We start from the raw sequence: 16,499 nt of genomic DNA on the forward strand, positions 1-16,499 counted from the left end.
GATCCATCTCACCTGTTTTTGTTTGTAAGGTACACAATTTCGCCTCTATGGCAGTGAACAGCTTATAATTCGGTCCACGATGACAATCGATTTATTTACAAAATTTAACGTACTGTCTGAAATTATTTTTTTCCAAAATCGTTTTATTTTATTAAAATAGTTAAGATTTGCGATGACAGATTTTAAAATATTACAATTGTTATGGCAATTTTGGATGTTTTAATGGATCGACAAATATATGTTGTGCTGTAGGATAATGTAGGCATGTATTTTAAGGTGTAAACAATTATTTAATTTCATTAATTTTGGACAAAACAAATCAAATCATACGGTTTTTATAGTGTTTTTGTAATGTCAAATAACAATTGTCATACATCTGCTCAAATACCTTGTAAATTTATCATGCTTCCTTCAAGAGACAAAAATTTATGACTTACAGACAAAAAAGGTGCGCTAGAGACAATTTATTGTACGTTCTTTTTTGCGTAACAATCTATCGTGGTTTTGATTATCTGTACTGGCTTTCAAAACATATTAAGTACCACGTGACCAGTTAATCAGTCCTTGCTACGGGAATGGACAATACGATGCTTAAACCCACAACGGTATTTTGTTAAGTCGTGCGAGTTGACAATAGTCAGCCGTACCGGCGAACTCGTTCGTTCCCGGGAACGTTCGCCGCGACGCTCATTTTCACTCATTTCATAGTCCTCTAGATCAAAAATTAGAAAACCGTCTAGGTTTTGTTCTGCCCAGTCTAGTGGTACAACTCTGGTCACTCATGAGCATCGAACGTTCTTCGACGAACGAGCTCCCCGATACGGCCGAATGTGAGAGAAAGCTTCGTTCGAGATCGTCACAGTTGGATGATCGAAGGAGCTAACGGGCGATGGCGGCAAAAAGATGAAGGGGATTATGGTATCGGTGCTTGGTCAGAGAAGAAGTGTTACGAATTTATCAACTAAAGATGAGTGGTGTTTAGAAAAAATATATTTATTACGTAGAGTATCATTTAATATAGCTTTAAGCTTTCCACTACTTCACAACGTATAAGTACGTTCGTAAATAGTTCCACAAGTACTGTATTTCTTCACTTATTGATTGTTATATATTATTTAATAATATTGTCATAATAATTTCTTTAATATTTTGTTGTCAATTTAAGCTTGACAAAAATGAGGGTAAAATATTCTGCTGCAAAGGGCACCAACTAATGTAATTTAAAACATATTTCTATCTAAAATAAAAAAAAACTTGATTTGATTCAATCATTAACACACATATTCGCTATATTCTAAAATATATTTAAGATATAGATAACAAAACACAATAAAAAGCGTACCAACCTAAAACAATATGCCCGTCGAGCAAGGACTAGAACCCTATGAGTACGATAAATGACATGAACATCATTTCAACTCCATTATTCTAATCAAAAGCAATCTACCTGTATCGTACACGAACCTCAAAGTGTTTGTCAACAAAACCTCATCAACCTGCTAAATAGTTTACTTAATCGGAAGCAATTGAGTTCTAATCATTGGCACGGTACATATTTGCCCACCGCACTACTCCACTGCCCGGGTGCGCCACAGCCGTACGCCAACCGTCAGCCAACACATTTCGCCAGCCAGTGTACACTAATTAGAGCGGCGCGCAAAGAGCTGGTCTCTGCTCTAGTCGAGCGATCGTCACTCCAAACCCTTCTTCACTTAGTACCCCTGCATTGAATCTTTACAAATTATGTTAAGGCTCTTCTGCTTCCCGTAGTCATACACTGATATACGAACGCGTGCGCGCGGTGAGAATTAATTCACTTCGCCTGCTGTCATTTATCTCACGCACGTCCCACGCAGATTTCGCCCCATGTCGACAGCACTTCCACCAAGGGTCTATACCAATTTGATGGGTACTGTGTGACAGCATCAAGTCACGCGGCCTTGTGCCACCCGCCGACTGATAAATTGCCTCCGTACCCGGTAGCCCACGGCCCGGTTGCCAAAATCAATCGATTGAGCTAACTCGATTCGGGTGTGTGGAGGATGTGCAAAAAATGTCGCGCGACTGGTAGCAGTCATCAGGCAGTATTTTATCTTTTTTTGTGTCATCTTGTATCGCTTCGCTCTAGTGTGGTGTGTGTATGTGATGGCGTTCAGTTTACGCGTCGGAGTAAACTGGCACGTTTGCTGCCAAGCGATGCGCAGTGTGGTGAAATTGGCAGCATCGAAGACTCCGGATCCCCGGAGCCACGTTGTCGGTACGCAACCCGGGTTTGGATTGTAAATTTATGACCTTTTGTGTCACCAATGTCCTTGTCGCCGTCGGTGTCTAGGAGCATCCCCACTTCATTTCAATCGATCGAACACTCAATTGCACAGTTTTGTTCGCCGAACAAACAAAAAATGGTAAAACGAGAGCTCCCAAAAGCTACTGTGTCTATTGTACATCGAACAGCAAGATGACAGAGGAGTGATAAAAGAAGCGCCTTGTCCTTCCTCTTCTTTTTCCTACCCCGTATTGGATCATCGTCCGCGAGGAACGAACCGAGGGAACCATTTTTCCACGCCAAAGGCTGGCTTTTTTATTTGCTGGCAGTTTTGCATGTATGTATAGTTGTATGTGTGCAGAAGAAAAAAACTCTGCCAAATAATTCATCCAGCACAACTTGTGAATGAGAGGATGAGTGATGGCCGACGATTTACCATTTTCCCAGTGTATACCCTGCACGGCAAGCTGTGTGCAAATGCAACAAGCACACATATAACGACAGCTGGGAGAGCGAAGGGAAAAGCTTTATCTTCTCTTCCGAATGTATTCCCATTCCCTAGACATAAAGCTTTACCGCTGCTGTAAACCTATCCATCTCATCCTGTGCTGTGGAATTGCGGTGCAAAAAAAAACCTTGCTGAACAAAACAAAAACCAGGCGCCTCCTCCAGCTTTTTGTGCAAGCGTATATTATGCGATACTTCGATGGCTGTATTGGCACGAGAATGCTATTGATTTCTGACAAATTGTTTGCTTTATACGCTGTTAGTTTTTCGACTTTGCATTAATATGTTATTGGAAGCTAAATCTATTCAACGGATGCAGTCAACCAGACAGACAGAACAGATTTAAAATATTGGCTATAGATTAAATGAGTTTAATATGATGATCGTGTAACGTTTTTATCATATTGATTTTAATTGTTGTTAAAACCTACCAAAAACACTATTCGATTTTGCTTTTTTATGTAACACAGTAAAACCAAATTGTTACTGAAGTGCTATTCAAAATAGCAGTATATGCGATTGCGGTAACGGTTTGTATCAATAATGTTCATATTAATTATCTCACCAATTAAAAATATCAATGGAAAATCAAATAGGATGTTATGGTTAGGAACCTAATAATCTGTCGAATTTTTTGCAGATTCTCGCTGTGTTTAACCTCATTATATATTTGTCGAACATTTATCATTTCTTTTCTTCATATTCTTTAGTGAAGCAGGATGTAGTCTTCTATGTATTATTCAACCTATGCTTAATAAAGCCAAATTCAAAGACGTGCTGTTATTTTAAGAGTTTCGACAATTCGAGTCAAATATCGCATGTTAATTATATGTCGTTTACGTGTTGTATTTAAAATTTATGTTATGTTCATGTTTCAATGTTTGAATTAAATAGTTTTGTTTTTGTCACCAAATTCTGATCAAATAGTGTTGATGATTGTGTAATCCGCTTATCTATTATATATGATATGATAGTAAGTTTCCGTTATTGTATGTGTGTTAAATAGATAGCTTATTGGTTTGACTCTTCTGATTTAGCTTTTTTGGATCTTTATTTTTGTTTTATTTTTTTAATTGTTGACTGTCGTCTCCATCATACATCATCATCGTCTTCTGTCTTTGTGTTTGTAGGAGTGTCCATTGTACTCACTTTGCTAGTGCTTGGTGTTACAGTCACTTCGTACGATTTTCTTTCTTTGATGGTTTTCTCTTTTTTATATTGACTAGTTAAGGCCCGGTAAAATCTACCGGATGTCCTCAAATTTCGAATCATTTTCAAACTCTACACGTCCAGTGGCAACAACCATAACTCATAGGTGTTTGAGTTCTTATTTGTTCTTACAACTGTTTTAACCTTGTAGCTTCCTTGTTGTTACAGTTCTTACTGTACATTGCAGAACCGTTAAATATCGATGAGGCTACTTTTGAGCCATACTGATGTAAATCTTAAGTCTTAAATGCCTCTGTAGATGCAAAAGTATAATTTTTTGATTATTATTTTTTGGTTATTGGCGTGATTTTTTTTGGAAAGCATAGCTAAGTAGTAACCCCTACAACGTGTTCATTGAATAACGTATTGATGTGCAGTGGATTAAAAAAGGATCAGTCAGGATAAGTCCGGATCAGTTTTCGTACATATTCGATGTACGACTTGAAAATCAATGAACTCATAAAGAATTGTCTAAACGATAATGGACAGTCATTCCGGATCCGGAGTGATCCGTAGTGATCCGCAGTGATCCGGAGTAATCCGGACTGATCCGGACTCGGAGTCGATGAGTTCGAGGGTTTTCCCGTACGCACCAACCGTATAGATTTTGTACTGGCCCACCTAGTGGTACAATCCTGTCCACTCATGAGCGACGAATGTTTCTCGTCGAACGAATTCGCCGGTACGGCTGAATACCAGCCTATATCCAATACCATGTGTTTTCAATTCGGTTTGTGTAAACAAAAAATCTAAGTAACCATTGCCCTCATTACCCGCGGGCTGGCAGTGTTGCATGGAGCAAATCCTTTCGCAGCAACGCGCGTTGCTAAGAGAGCTCTGCTCTCACCGCTTTCTCTCTCTCGCTGAATGTTTACTCTCACGTCATTGTAGCGATTTTCGATTTTATATATAGTGAGATGTTAGCCTTTGTACGCTCCTCTATTTACGATCGATTGTTAAATCTAATCTTGCCGAGTGCATATGACTCTAACCCCCTAGTTTTAAAGCTCTGTGCAGTCAAATGAAAGTCTTATGATTCGAAATAAGAATTGAACTGTCTAAACATTGTCAATAGAGCGTCGTTGTATGAGGCTAAAGTTCAGCTATACTTATTTTTCAGACATCTATGTCTATGAGACATGTCTATGAGTTCTAGCTGGTGCGTAAATGAGAATATTTTTAGCAACTCAAGCGCCTCAATCTCATGTCTCAACAGCTTGGCTACAAACACACTTTGTGCAACTTTTCAGCGATGTTCAAGATATTGCAGCCCAAGCAATAAACATCGCGTGCGGTACTCAGGCATATTTAAATTTCCTCTCCAAGGGAGGCAACAGACCGCGACTCTTATATATTGCCTAGTATATTGCAAGCATGTCATCCCAAAACGCATGTTAAGTTAGAAATATTCGCAAGTTCTTTGCAGTCCATTGTATTGGATATGGACCTTGGAGCTGTTTTTACCTTGAACGTTGAAGAATGACGGTATCGGTTTGGTGATAATCATGTTGATTTCTCGATTTGCATCTTTAATTCCGGATGGGGATTCCCGTATATCGTCTTTTATCAATTTTATTTCTCCATTTTTTTTAATGATTCTCATTATATCTTCATCTAAATCTCATTTACCTTTCCTTTGCATTTTTTATGATCACTCGTATCGAGTCGTGTAATGTAATGTCGAATCCCATTTATTGCCATCACCCTACATGCTACATGCTACATAGACAACATATAGACCATTGTAAGCACAATTTGACTAATTTGTTGTCTAATTTGTCTATCAACACAGTGTCTAGAGTCACTGTCAGTTGCAAAAGTAGATTCTTAATGAAGTAATCATAAGGCAAAAGTTAAAATAATAATTAATTAATATGACAGTTTTCACGAGCGTAATGTTTAATTAATCAGATAGAATGTTTAGTTATGGCAGTCATAATAAATAGTAGTGGTATCTTTAGAATCACCCGAAAATCTTTCTTTAAAAAAATATTTCACACTTACTTCATTGAATGTACTCAATATTAAACTTAAAACTGAAACAAACAATAGCAAAATACTTACTCGCTATTATGTCTCATATTTACCATTTTCTTCTTGAATCACTTCGAGCGATTTGTTACCGTCTCTCTTCTGCATTACCACAAGGGGCAGTATAATTTCAACGGATTCATATTCATCATTGATTGTTCAACAATAACAAAAAAGCATCGTTACAATTGAAGCGTAAAGTTTGCTTTAGCAACACGAGCCAACAGGGGAGTTTATCTTTTGTCACTCCGTTACTCGCTACCTTTCTCATATCAAGTACTACAGCATTGTAATGTCTAGCACAAGTTAAGGCTTACAATGTTCACGAAAGGAAACTCATGCACACACAGACACAGACGTGCACGCGCCTGTCAACGTTTTACGTGGTGAGAATTGGGAAGTTAAACAGAGTTTATGAAGCCATTCTATTGTAATTCACCGACAATGAACGACAATCCGCCTGACAGTTGCTTCCTACTGCATTGGTTCAGTTTATAAATTTCCATCGTTGTTAAAAACGAACCCACACCGGATGGTGACGGAAATTGAGAAGGATAAGCAAAATTTGTACGCACATAACTTGCCCACTTAATCTGCAGCCAGCGATGATGATGTTGATCATGATGATGGGAATGGTGGCAAGGCAAATGGGACGGCTCGAAGAGTAATCATCCACAAGGCGAGCTTGGAAACGACCGGATAAACAGCATGATAAGGAAAATTGAAAGCAGATTTTTCATCTGTGATAAGAGCACAAATAAAAATCGATGATCATTCGCCGCAGCATGTCTCGGGGAATTGGAAGAATCTTTGTATATGTGGGTCCCACGGCGGACCGCCATTGCGCTACGATTTGCTCGCACAGTTTCGCCGGAACCTGTGTCACATTTATGCGGTCAGTGTGGGAGTTTGTGTAAGTGGACGCAATGAACATACTGGTCCGTACGGTCGGCGTCCGCTTTGATGGCCAGCGACGGGATGGAACGGAATTTGCGGATTGTATTCCATAATGGTGCGGTGATTTTTGCTCCATCCATAAAATATGCTGCTTTATGTGTGCGTACCCAGCGGTCGGTACAAGCCGGTGGCAGGCAAGCCTGAAAATGTATTTTTGGGGCGCATACTCGTTGCGGTTTCGTGGCAGTTCATAAAATCTGGCTAGTAGAGTAACGCTTTCTCCATAAGCTAAATATAAGTATTTCGAAACGCATAATGGGTTGTTTTTGTTATGTTTCATAAATTCATATTTTTAGGTGATGTTTCAGTTATAAATCAATTGAACAAGAGAAAAAAAACACTAAAACTAATATATTCTTGAATCCTATTTGTAAAACGAAAAATATTAGGGACGAAATGTTTGTTTTTACACAAGCACAACCAATTATTTTTAAGAACTTGTTGAACTTGATGTATGTTATGGAATGAATTATTTCGTTTTGTCCCATAAATAATATTATATTATTCATACAATCAATAAAAAATGTTTTACAAACTTAGGTACAACTTTGTGCATACTAATATCAGTGCATTGCCTTGGACCTTTCCAGGTGTTTTTTGTTGTATATCTAGATCTGGACATAAATGTATATACATTGAATCAACTAAACCAAGCATTCTACTTAGTTGGAAGCAGCTGATAGCTAACACACTTGTTCTTTCATTAGAACGTACGATGTTCTGCATCCAAACTATCCAAACTGGATGCACCTGTAGCGCCTGTTTGTTGGTTAGGGATTCCAGGCCAGAATACATATCAACCAAAACATAAAATCAACAATCAATGCAAAAGTTTATCTATTTTCCACGGATAATGCTAAATTTAGTGTAACTTTGTTTCATGTCATTTTCATGAACAATAAACCATCATCAGTATAGAAGATACATATATATCTAGATATAATAAATGATGAATAGATATGATTGGAACTGAATCTTTATCGAATATAAGCTGGAAAGGATTTTCAAATGCATGGGCATGGCAAGGTAGATTTACATTTGAATATTTACATACATATAAGAGGCCAGTAAATAATTTCACTAAAAAATATGTTCTCGTTGTACATACCTAAATATTCATAAATACTAACAATCAAAAATATAATTAAATTAACTCTATTTATAATGTGAGACTATGAAGTTTTTTTTTGTCGAAACATGACTTATCATCGCTATGATTGAATAATTAGTTTCCAAATGCTTGTTGTCAAATTTAGTCAGCGAAAGTAATCGCAATGCGAAATAAGTTCCCTTTTTGAAATACGCTATTTATTGCTAAAATAATTATACCTATGCCAATCCAAACGTACAGATCTTATTTAGCACGTCAATCCTACCTCATTGGCTGCTCACTATAAATCCAAAACCTACGCAACAATCAACTCAATCAATAGAATCGAGGGATTGAAATTGCTTCTGGCTCGCGGTTCACTGCCTCCCCGCACAAACTGTTAACCACGCACCTACGCGCCGCAGGGTGAGACGGTGGCAGTACCTACCAGGCCCAAAAATTAAATTAATTAAAACTAACTTTAGCGCCAACAGCGATGGCGGCTGCCCGCGCCTGCTAAATTAATAGCACGTTCGGCACAGCAACGACCCTCGCAAGAATGGGCTGAGGACTACCCGTGTTTGAAAATATTTGACTAATGGGTCCCGAACAGTCTGGCCAAACCAGCCAGTAAACGGCAGAGGTGCGTTTTAAAACAATGCCGTGATTGATTTCGGTGCCGTTTCACTCCATCCCACCTTCCTTGGAAGGCTATGCTAACCGTTGTTTTGTGGAATCTTTTTAATTTATTTCCAACTTTCCTGGAAACAAGTATTCCCCGCCCGTGCTTGGCAGTTGTGACCGAACACCAAATTAATTGCCGCATGTACACAGTGTACACTCCGAACACTTTCGCGATGACTTTTGTGAATAATCTCCTTTCTTACCAAAGCCATTCATTTACTTTTCCTTCCTTGTTTTTACCCGTCCACACGCAGGATCAGCAACAGGCCAAACATCGACACCGGCGAGAGAACAGCGAAGACGAGAATGGGTACGGACCGGCCACCAACGCAGAAGAATCGGGTCTGGGCGGACCTATCGGAGCACCGGGCCTCAGCGACGACGGCGGGGAGGAAAATTTCATCGCACTAGCACCAGATGAAGCGGATATTTATAACTTCTCCAACATCATGAGCATGACCATGGCGAACGGGCCGCGATCCGGTGGCGGTACCAATGTAAATGAGGCAGATCCATTTAATGAATTTCGCAATACACCACGCCAACGTGACGGTGAGCCCGACCGGCAGCTGTCAGCAAAGGGTGAAAAGGAGCTGCCCGAGCTGACGCTCGACGACGAGAATGGGTTCGGTGAGGGCGCGTTGGGACGGCTCGGTGAAGGGCTAAGAAGTCGCCTCCAGGAGGAAGCGAACGGTGACGACGAGGACGGTGGCAATGGAGGAGAGGTTGAGTCGGAAGATGACAATGCGGTCGAGCGGAGTCGCTTCCTGGCGAAGGATCCGAGGCCCGCCGACGGGCAGGAAGAACGCTCGTCCCGTACCGACACGGATGCGGCACTGCTCAGCAACAGCATCGACTTTTTAAACTCGATCGATGGGGCATACCTTCTTGCTAATGCCGCTAATGCCGGTGACCAGCAAGGGGTAAAGAGTGATGATTTGGCGCGAAAAATTCTGGAAGATAATGGTAAGTGGCTAATCAACGAAGCCTATATTACATATAACATGAAGGATATTCTGAAAACAAAATAGAAACAAAAATCTATCTATCAAAGCCCTACAAAGGTATGATTTATTCATTTTCCGTGGATTCGCTGTGATCCTCGGCCTCCTTGAATTTGCAGGTAGAATTTAGAATTTGACAGTTTAAAGTTGTCATTTAGAGGAAATTGATGTATTTATTGTTTAATTATTTTCTGATAGTCATTTCATACACATCTATGAAGATTCCTCAACTACTCAAGCGGAATCAGCGAACATTTTTTAAATAAAATTCACTATATCATAGATTCTTTGACTTGGGTTATAAGCTTTATATTAACTGATATTCGACATAAGGCTTTTTTGATTTTCATCTTTCATTGGGACTTGTTGTCGGTATCTAGGGGATCGACTGTGCAGCTTACATAGAATAATTAACAAATTAAGCGACTTGGAACTTCTTCGTTAGTGTAAAGACTTGTCAAATGATTGTTCAAAGAAATTTTGATTTCACGTTTTCTTCATTACACTTTTTTCTACACAATTTACCTTAATGTGACACCTTCTCCTTTCCAGACAATAATATCGCAACACGCAAAACAACCGCGAGTCCGGCAGCGGGCACCGATTCGGACAACGGTGAAAACGAACTGTTCGAGCAGATGGAAAAGAAGGCCAAATCGTACCGGCTGAAGCTGTACAAGAAGCACAAGAACTTCAAGCACACTCACCACCACCGGGGCGGGCTGTACCATCAGCCGTACCACAACTTTCACCACGACTACTACCGCCGCAAAATGTTGGAGCGCGAGCGGGAGCGCTGGAAGAAAATGCAGGACCTGAAGCCGGACTACCAGGGCCAGATCAACTACTACGAAAACTCGAACAAGCTCGAAACGAACGACGACATCATGGCGCACCTGAACGGGCACAGCAGTCAGGAGAAGTGGCCCAACTTCGACAAGGTGATGACCTCGCTCAAGACGGAAACGAAACCGGACAACATCCCACCGTACATCAAGAAGTACAACCGGCGCAACAAGCAGCTGATTGATCTGCTCGAGGGCACGATCGCACCGTTGTCCGACTACAGCGTGCACAAGCATCGGGAGCGCAAGTACCATCGTAGGAAAAATCCCCACTGGATGGAGGAGGACCTGTTCGAGGAGCAGCGACCGAATCAGGCGAAGGCCCAGGGCCTGCAGCGCAACTACATCCAGGAAACGATCCAGTCCTCGACGATACACTCAAACGCACTGCCCGGCGAGGGCATCCACATCATCTACGACAAGAAGCACGGCGCCGATCATGAGGACTTTGACGATGGTGGCGGTGCCGGATCGCACCTGCTGTACGGTCGGCCGACCATCGCGAGCGGTGGTGGTGGTCATCCGGTGGATGGACACCATCCCAACTACAAACTATCCTCCCGGGCCGGCCAGTTTGTGTATCATCGTGTCGCATCGCCCCAACCGGTAGGTGGCGCTGGCTACGGACGGTTGAAGCGTCAGCGTTTGCCGTTCGTAGCGATCACGGATCGGCGACTTAGTGCACCACCGAAACGTCGCACCAGCAGCCATGTCAACAACAATCTACTGAATCACCAGCCGATGCCTTAAGAATCGAGATCTAAAAAACTCTGTCTCCCCTTCACCTAGTCTGCTTACTCTGTCTATCTCTCTCTCTCTCTCTAAAGTTTTAGTTTTAGTTTCAGTTTTAGTTAAATTGCACTACTTTTAGCGCACAAATTGTTTGAAACAAGAAAAAGAAGCAACAGTCGACATAGCAATGTGTCGCATTTAAAAACGGAAATGGTTTGCTCATTCTTTCATTCCTATCATTCAATCATTCATAGTGTTCCAATTTTAAGCTTCTATCCATATTTCTCTATTTCTCTCTCTCTTATGCCCATCCATTTTCACGTATTTGCTTGTGCTACGACTTTCCCGACTGGCAGCGAGGTTTACGCTGACAGGACGCTCTGGTGCGTCCTCACGGTAGATCGCACCCGGGGTCTTATCATCCGGTTTCTGGCAACTGTTTCTGTTCTCGCCAAAGACTAGGGCTGACGATGAGTTGCTATCGATCGAGTGTGATCGCGCTGGGATGGGGTTTTGGGACGCGGGGGAATGCACCGCACAGCACCACGGACCGCGAACAGATACAGGTCCCATGGACGATGGAAAGGATGGACGGTTTCTGTAACTGCCAGCTCCATCCTTGCGCCGTAAAGTGCGTTGCGAACGGTGACAGACACTGATACAAAAACCACAAACAAAACAAAACAAAAAAGAAAGAAAATGCAAATACAAGTAGAAGACGAAGACAATATATATTTACTGAAGAGAGGATGAAGAAGATGAAAAACCGATAGTGGGAGAAAGGAAATGATGCTCACGGAAGTAAAGTGTCGAATGAAAACAACAACAAAAAATGGAAAAATTATACGAAGAATCGATATAAAAGCAAAGCAAAACCAAACCAAAAGAAGAAGGATAGATACAAACAAATGCTAACAAAAGAAAATCAATACAAAATGTTAAATAATGGCACTTATGCAATTACCATCCCAAAACTATTCTACAAATTTTGGGAAGAACACAAAAGTAAAACCCAGCGGCAGGTGAAGATCGTTATCAAATAAGGCAAATGGAACATAATCTCATTACACAGCAGCGCAGCGCGGTTGGCTTACCCGTTCGGCGGACGATACCCATTGCTGTTAAGGCAGCTACACTGAACCCAGAGCAAAATCACCACCCTGTTTAACCGCACACCAAGCTAACATATCAAACTGGTGGCGAAAATCACGATTCCAATCGTTGCGAGCAGTTTGCAACATGATCAGAAAGGTGCAAACGTTCACTAGCGGCTCCCTTTCGACACACGCACATGCTCAAAAACACACCAATGCAGTTGTTGATTCTCCCCAGGAGGGAAGCTTGAATTTTTCCTTCCACCGGAAGCGGCATCCCACGCACACGGTAGTCTTATAATCTCTAATGCACAAAACAAAAGACAAACAAAATTATGACAATAATAATAAACATTTTAAAGACGTTTTTTAATAGCGAAGATAACACGACGCGTAGCACCAAGACCAGATGGGATGGGAGATGTGCGGGCAGCTGAATGTATCGTTGGGGATGGTACTGCAAACAAAACAGCATAAATGTCCCCCGTTTTTGGTTTTTTTTTTTTTGTTCATCTTTAGTGTTTTATGGTTAGCTTGCCCAGTTCTGTCCAAATTTCCATACACTATTTCCTGGTACGTTTCGTGACAAACGCTTACCAGCCACGTTACAGAACGCGTGGGACGTCGATGATGAAGCGCCGGACAGTGAAATGTTAACGTAAGTTTTCTATGAAAACATATAAGCAATAGAAAATGACAATATCTTATATACTGGCGGAAGGCCAAAGGGACGCGAAAGTGAGCTAAACGGGCTGCCACCACCGACGTATGAGGAAGGAAGGAAGGAAGGAAAAAAAAAGAAGATAAAAACACAATACCGGCGCCATTCGTTCCCAGCATAGGTTTTCTGGAGAATTAATTTAACAAAAATAACAACTGCACTCTTTCATGTTTCGGTAGGCGAAGCAAGCACATTGTAGTACGTTTAAACCGTTACTGGTTGTGTTGACTGTATCGTTTTATGGTTGATTATGGACTTAATTGAACATTTAGCTCGCGAGTAGAGTAAAGCTAAGAACGGGAAGAAGCGCACGGTCTAGGTTGGGAATGCTTCCGGTAGGGGATGAGGTAAAATTCAAGCCGGCAACTGCTTTCAGACGACAAAACAAACGGCCAGAACCATTGATCGATGTCGATGACTTCACCCGTGCGTGACATCTATCAACCAACGATACCAGCCAACCGCTGTGCCGCTGTGCCGCTGTGTAAGCAACTACGCGTTTAAGATTGAAGCAGCATATATGAGCATAATCTAAATCACACAACCTAAAGCCTAGCTGATACTTCTCACGGCATCGATTCACCAGCTCACCGGTAAAGGAAACATTAAGTGAAAAGTATTTAAAAACCACGCCTATATACACATACACTCACCCACACACACAAACACATGCAAAACAGAGAAACAAATGCAGCACGATGAGAAGTGGCGGATTTGCTTCAAATAACCGTAAACACACACACACACCCAAAAGTAGAAGGGAATCTCGAAGGTGGACGTTCCAAAAAAGGGAGGAGAAAGCGGGGAGTAAAAAGAAAACAAGTTATAGTCAATTTTCTAAGCGGTATGAAGGACACAAAACGGTGAGAATCCCACGTGCCCCAAGTGGGATGGCTTCGGTGTGAAGTAGGCACAATCCGAACCGATATCATCCGGACGCCGAGGCTGACGTCGAACGGGGTCAAATTAAACGGTGGCGATGACTAAATGACACTCTGTATGTATGGGCTAAGGGGTGGAGGGGTTACTGCTGCTCCCTCATAACAACAAAGAAGAAGAAAAAAACCAATACCCTACAAACAAACGGTTAATAGATTTTAAGGCAAATTCCACATACCACAGCCAGGTGAGTGTGTGAGTGTGGATGTATAAAACTACTGACAGATACAGAATAAACCAAATCCAGGCCAACACCACAGCCCAGGATGGGAGGGCTAAGCAACCCACCTTCCTGTGGTGGTGGCTGGTGGCTGGGAGGAATGCTCGCTTAATACTGTATATTTTAGCAGGCTCAGTGCGACGCTTATGTCGACTTTATTAGGATAGGTTCTTGCACAAGACACAGACACACACACACTCGTATGTATGCGTAATACACAGTAATACACAGCAAAACAGAGTAAAAGGTGCATAGCGTTGCACACACGGTTCACGATTGTTTCGCAATCTCACGTACCTATCCCCACGGGGAAGGTAAGACATTTTTTACACTTTTACTCTTACCTTCCCCCCGGAGACGCAGCCCGTGGGAAGCCCAAATAAAGTTCGGGCTGGAAGTTGACGATGGATGGCCCATTGCTCCAGACAGGTCAGGCTAACAGCTCAGCAAGAAAGTCGATTGCTTCCGTTTTCCCGTGTATTTTTTTTCCTTTGGCATGGTTCTCGGCACCCGCGACCATGGATCTCGGCAGCTAGGTAGAACGGTTGTGTTACCACTTGCACCAGCAGCAGGCTGCACACGTTCTGCCAAAAAGTAGATTTGTTGCTTTGTTTATGCTCTATAAAATGAACCACTCTTCTCCCCCTTCCCCCACGGCAAATGATGCTTTGCTGGGCTGAAGTTTCAAACGATTTAACCTTACAGGAACGGGCAACCAGCAAACGCAACCACCACCATGGATCGATACAGACACAGTGAACACATATGCATGCACACCCGTAGTCAAACATGGGCCGGCAGATCAATGTATGAAGGGCAAAGGGAAGAGAAGTACACAAAACACAAATAACAGCCGAGATTGATGGATGTGACTGCAAGGGGAGGAGGATTATGCTGGAATGAAGCAGTGTGTGGGTGTGTGTTTCACTTACCTTGGAATGGTACAGGCCGTAGGCATACACTATCCCATTGCCGGTTGATTTCCGTTTAAAAACATGACGAATTTCATTGAATATACAAGTTGTCTAACACACCCTCACGCGCACACTCACACACACACACACCCAACCATTCTTCAATCGGACCGGTTTATAGTTTCTCCGGAAGTACATTTCATCAGCCAGCACTGTAGGTCAACGGCCAAAGCTGCTGCCACGTGCTCTTCGGTACAGTTTTTGCGTGTAGTTGCACTGCTTGAACAGCATCCCGTAGCATTGTGCAATCATTAGCTAATGGGTTGGGCAGCAGAAATAAGCACACTTTTCACTAACTTGATCTACAGAAACACTCACACACACATACATTATAGCACGGAAATTGAAGACAGACAAACTGAGCCGAAACCAAGCAAGCAAACCACAAAATTAATAAAGCGCAAAGACACACACACACACACCTACATACGCAGCAACACAAATCAATAAAACAACAAATGGCAAAGGAACAATAAGATAGAAATAAAGAAGTATGGAAAAAACTAGCTTGCCAGCGTTTCCAGGGCCTTTTGCTGTTGTGGATTGTGAGAAAATCGTTGCATTTATCCGTGGGTTTGTTTTGTACGACAACAGCCCGGTAAGTATCATGAGCGGCACTTAATGGGACGCTTTTGTGAAACTTTTATGTCGACAACTGTTCGCCAACTTTAAGCACAAAAATATCGAGAAGCAACACACGAGCACACACATATTTCTCTTTCGCATTGTTCCAGGGGGTTTACCGCTCTGTTCATACGCCGACGATAGCACCGCACCGTTTGAAGATCGCATATCGCGCCCATTGTGGTTTGGAATATTTTCAACGCATCAATTAGTCATCTAATTACACGGCAATTAAGCATGAATTATGTGGCTGGAATGCTGATTTGTAGCGTATCATTGTTATCAACCAGCTTAATTGCCACGTGGGCAATTCCTGCAATACGGTTCCCAGGACCAGCTGTTTGAATTTCACGTTTCATTGCACCCCGCGTCTTATCGGGAGACCCTCGGGAACGCGGTTTGCAAGCGACACATCCTTATCACTGGCGAGCGCGTGCTTATGTCCCCGGTCTGCCAAACCTGGGTGGGATTGTACTATTTCGGAGCTTTCGAAACTGCTGTCAGTGGTCCGTGGTACATGCGTGTGCGCTACGATTGTGATAAACCACTCATTGCCAGACGCCAACCAGTGTACGGTTCGTCAAGCAATCACGGGCCAGGAT

At 42.1% G+C, this 16,499-nt stretch overlaps 1 protein-coding gene across 1 annotated transcript in view; it reads left to right on the forward strand.

Moving 5' to 3' along the window:
* The window catches only part of LOC120949214 (uncharacterized), a 51,600-nt gene extending 35,821 nt beyond the window's left edge, over positions 1-15,779 (forward strand). Inside the window, exons 3-4 of the mRNA XM_040366348.2 lie at positions 8,999-9,710; positions 10,301-15,779. Of these exons, the coding sequence (XP_040222282.2) occupies positions 8,999-9,710; positions 10,301-11,343 (1,755 nt within the window). The 3' untranslated portion in view covers positions 11,344-15,779. The remainder of the gene's footprint in view (positions 1-8,998; positions 9,711-10,300) is intronic.
* The last annotated feature ends 720 nt before the right edge of the window (positions 15,780-16,499 follow it).

Source organism: Anopheles coluzzii, chromosome 2 (genome assembly GCF_943734685.1).
Source record: "Anopheles coluzzii chromosome 2, AcolN3, whole genome shotgun sequence".
NCBI classification, from domain to species: domain Eukaryota; kingdom Metazoa; phylum Arthropoda; class Insecta; order Diptera; family Culicidae; genus Anopheles; species Anopheles coluzzii.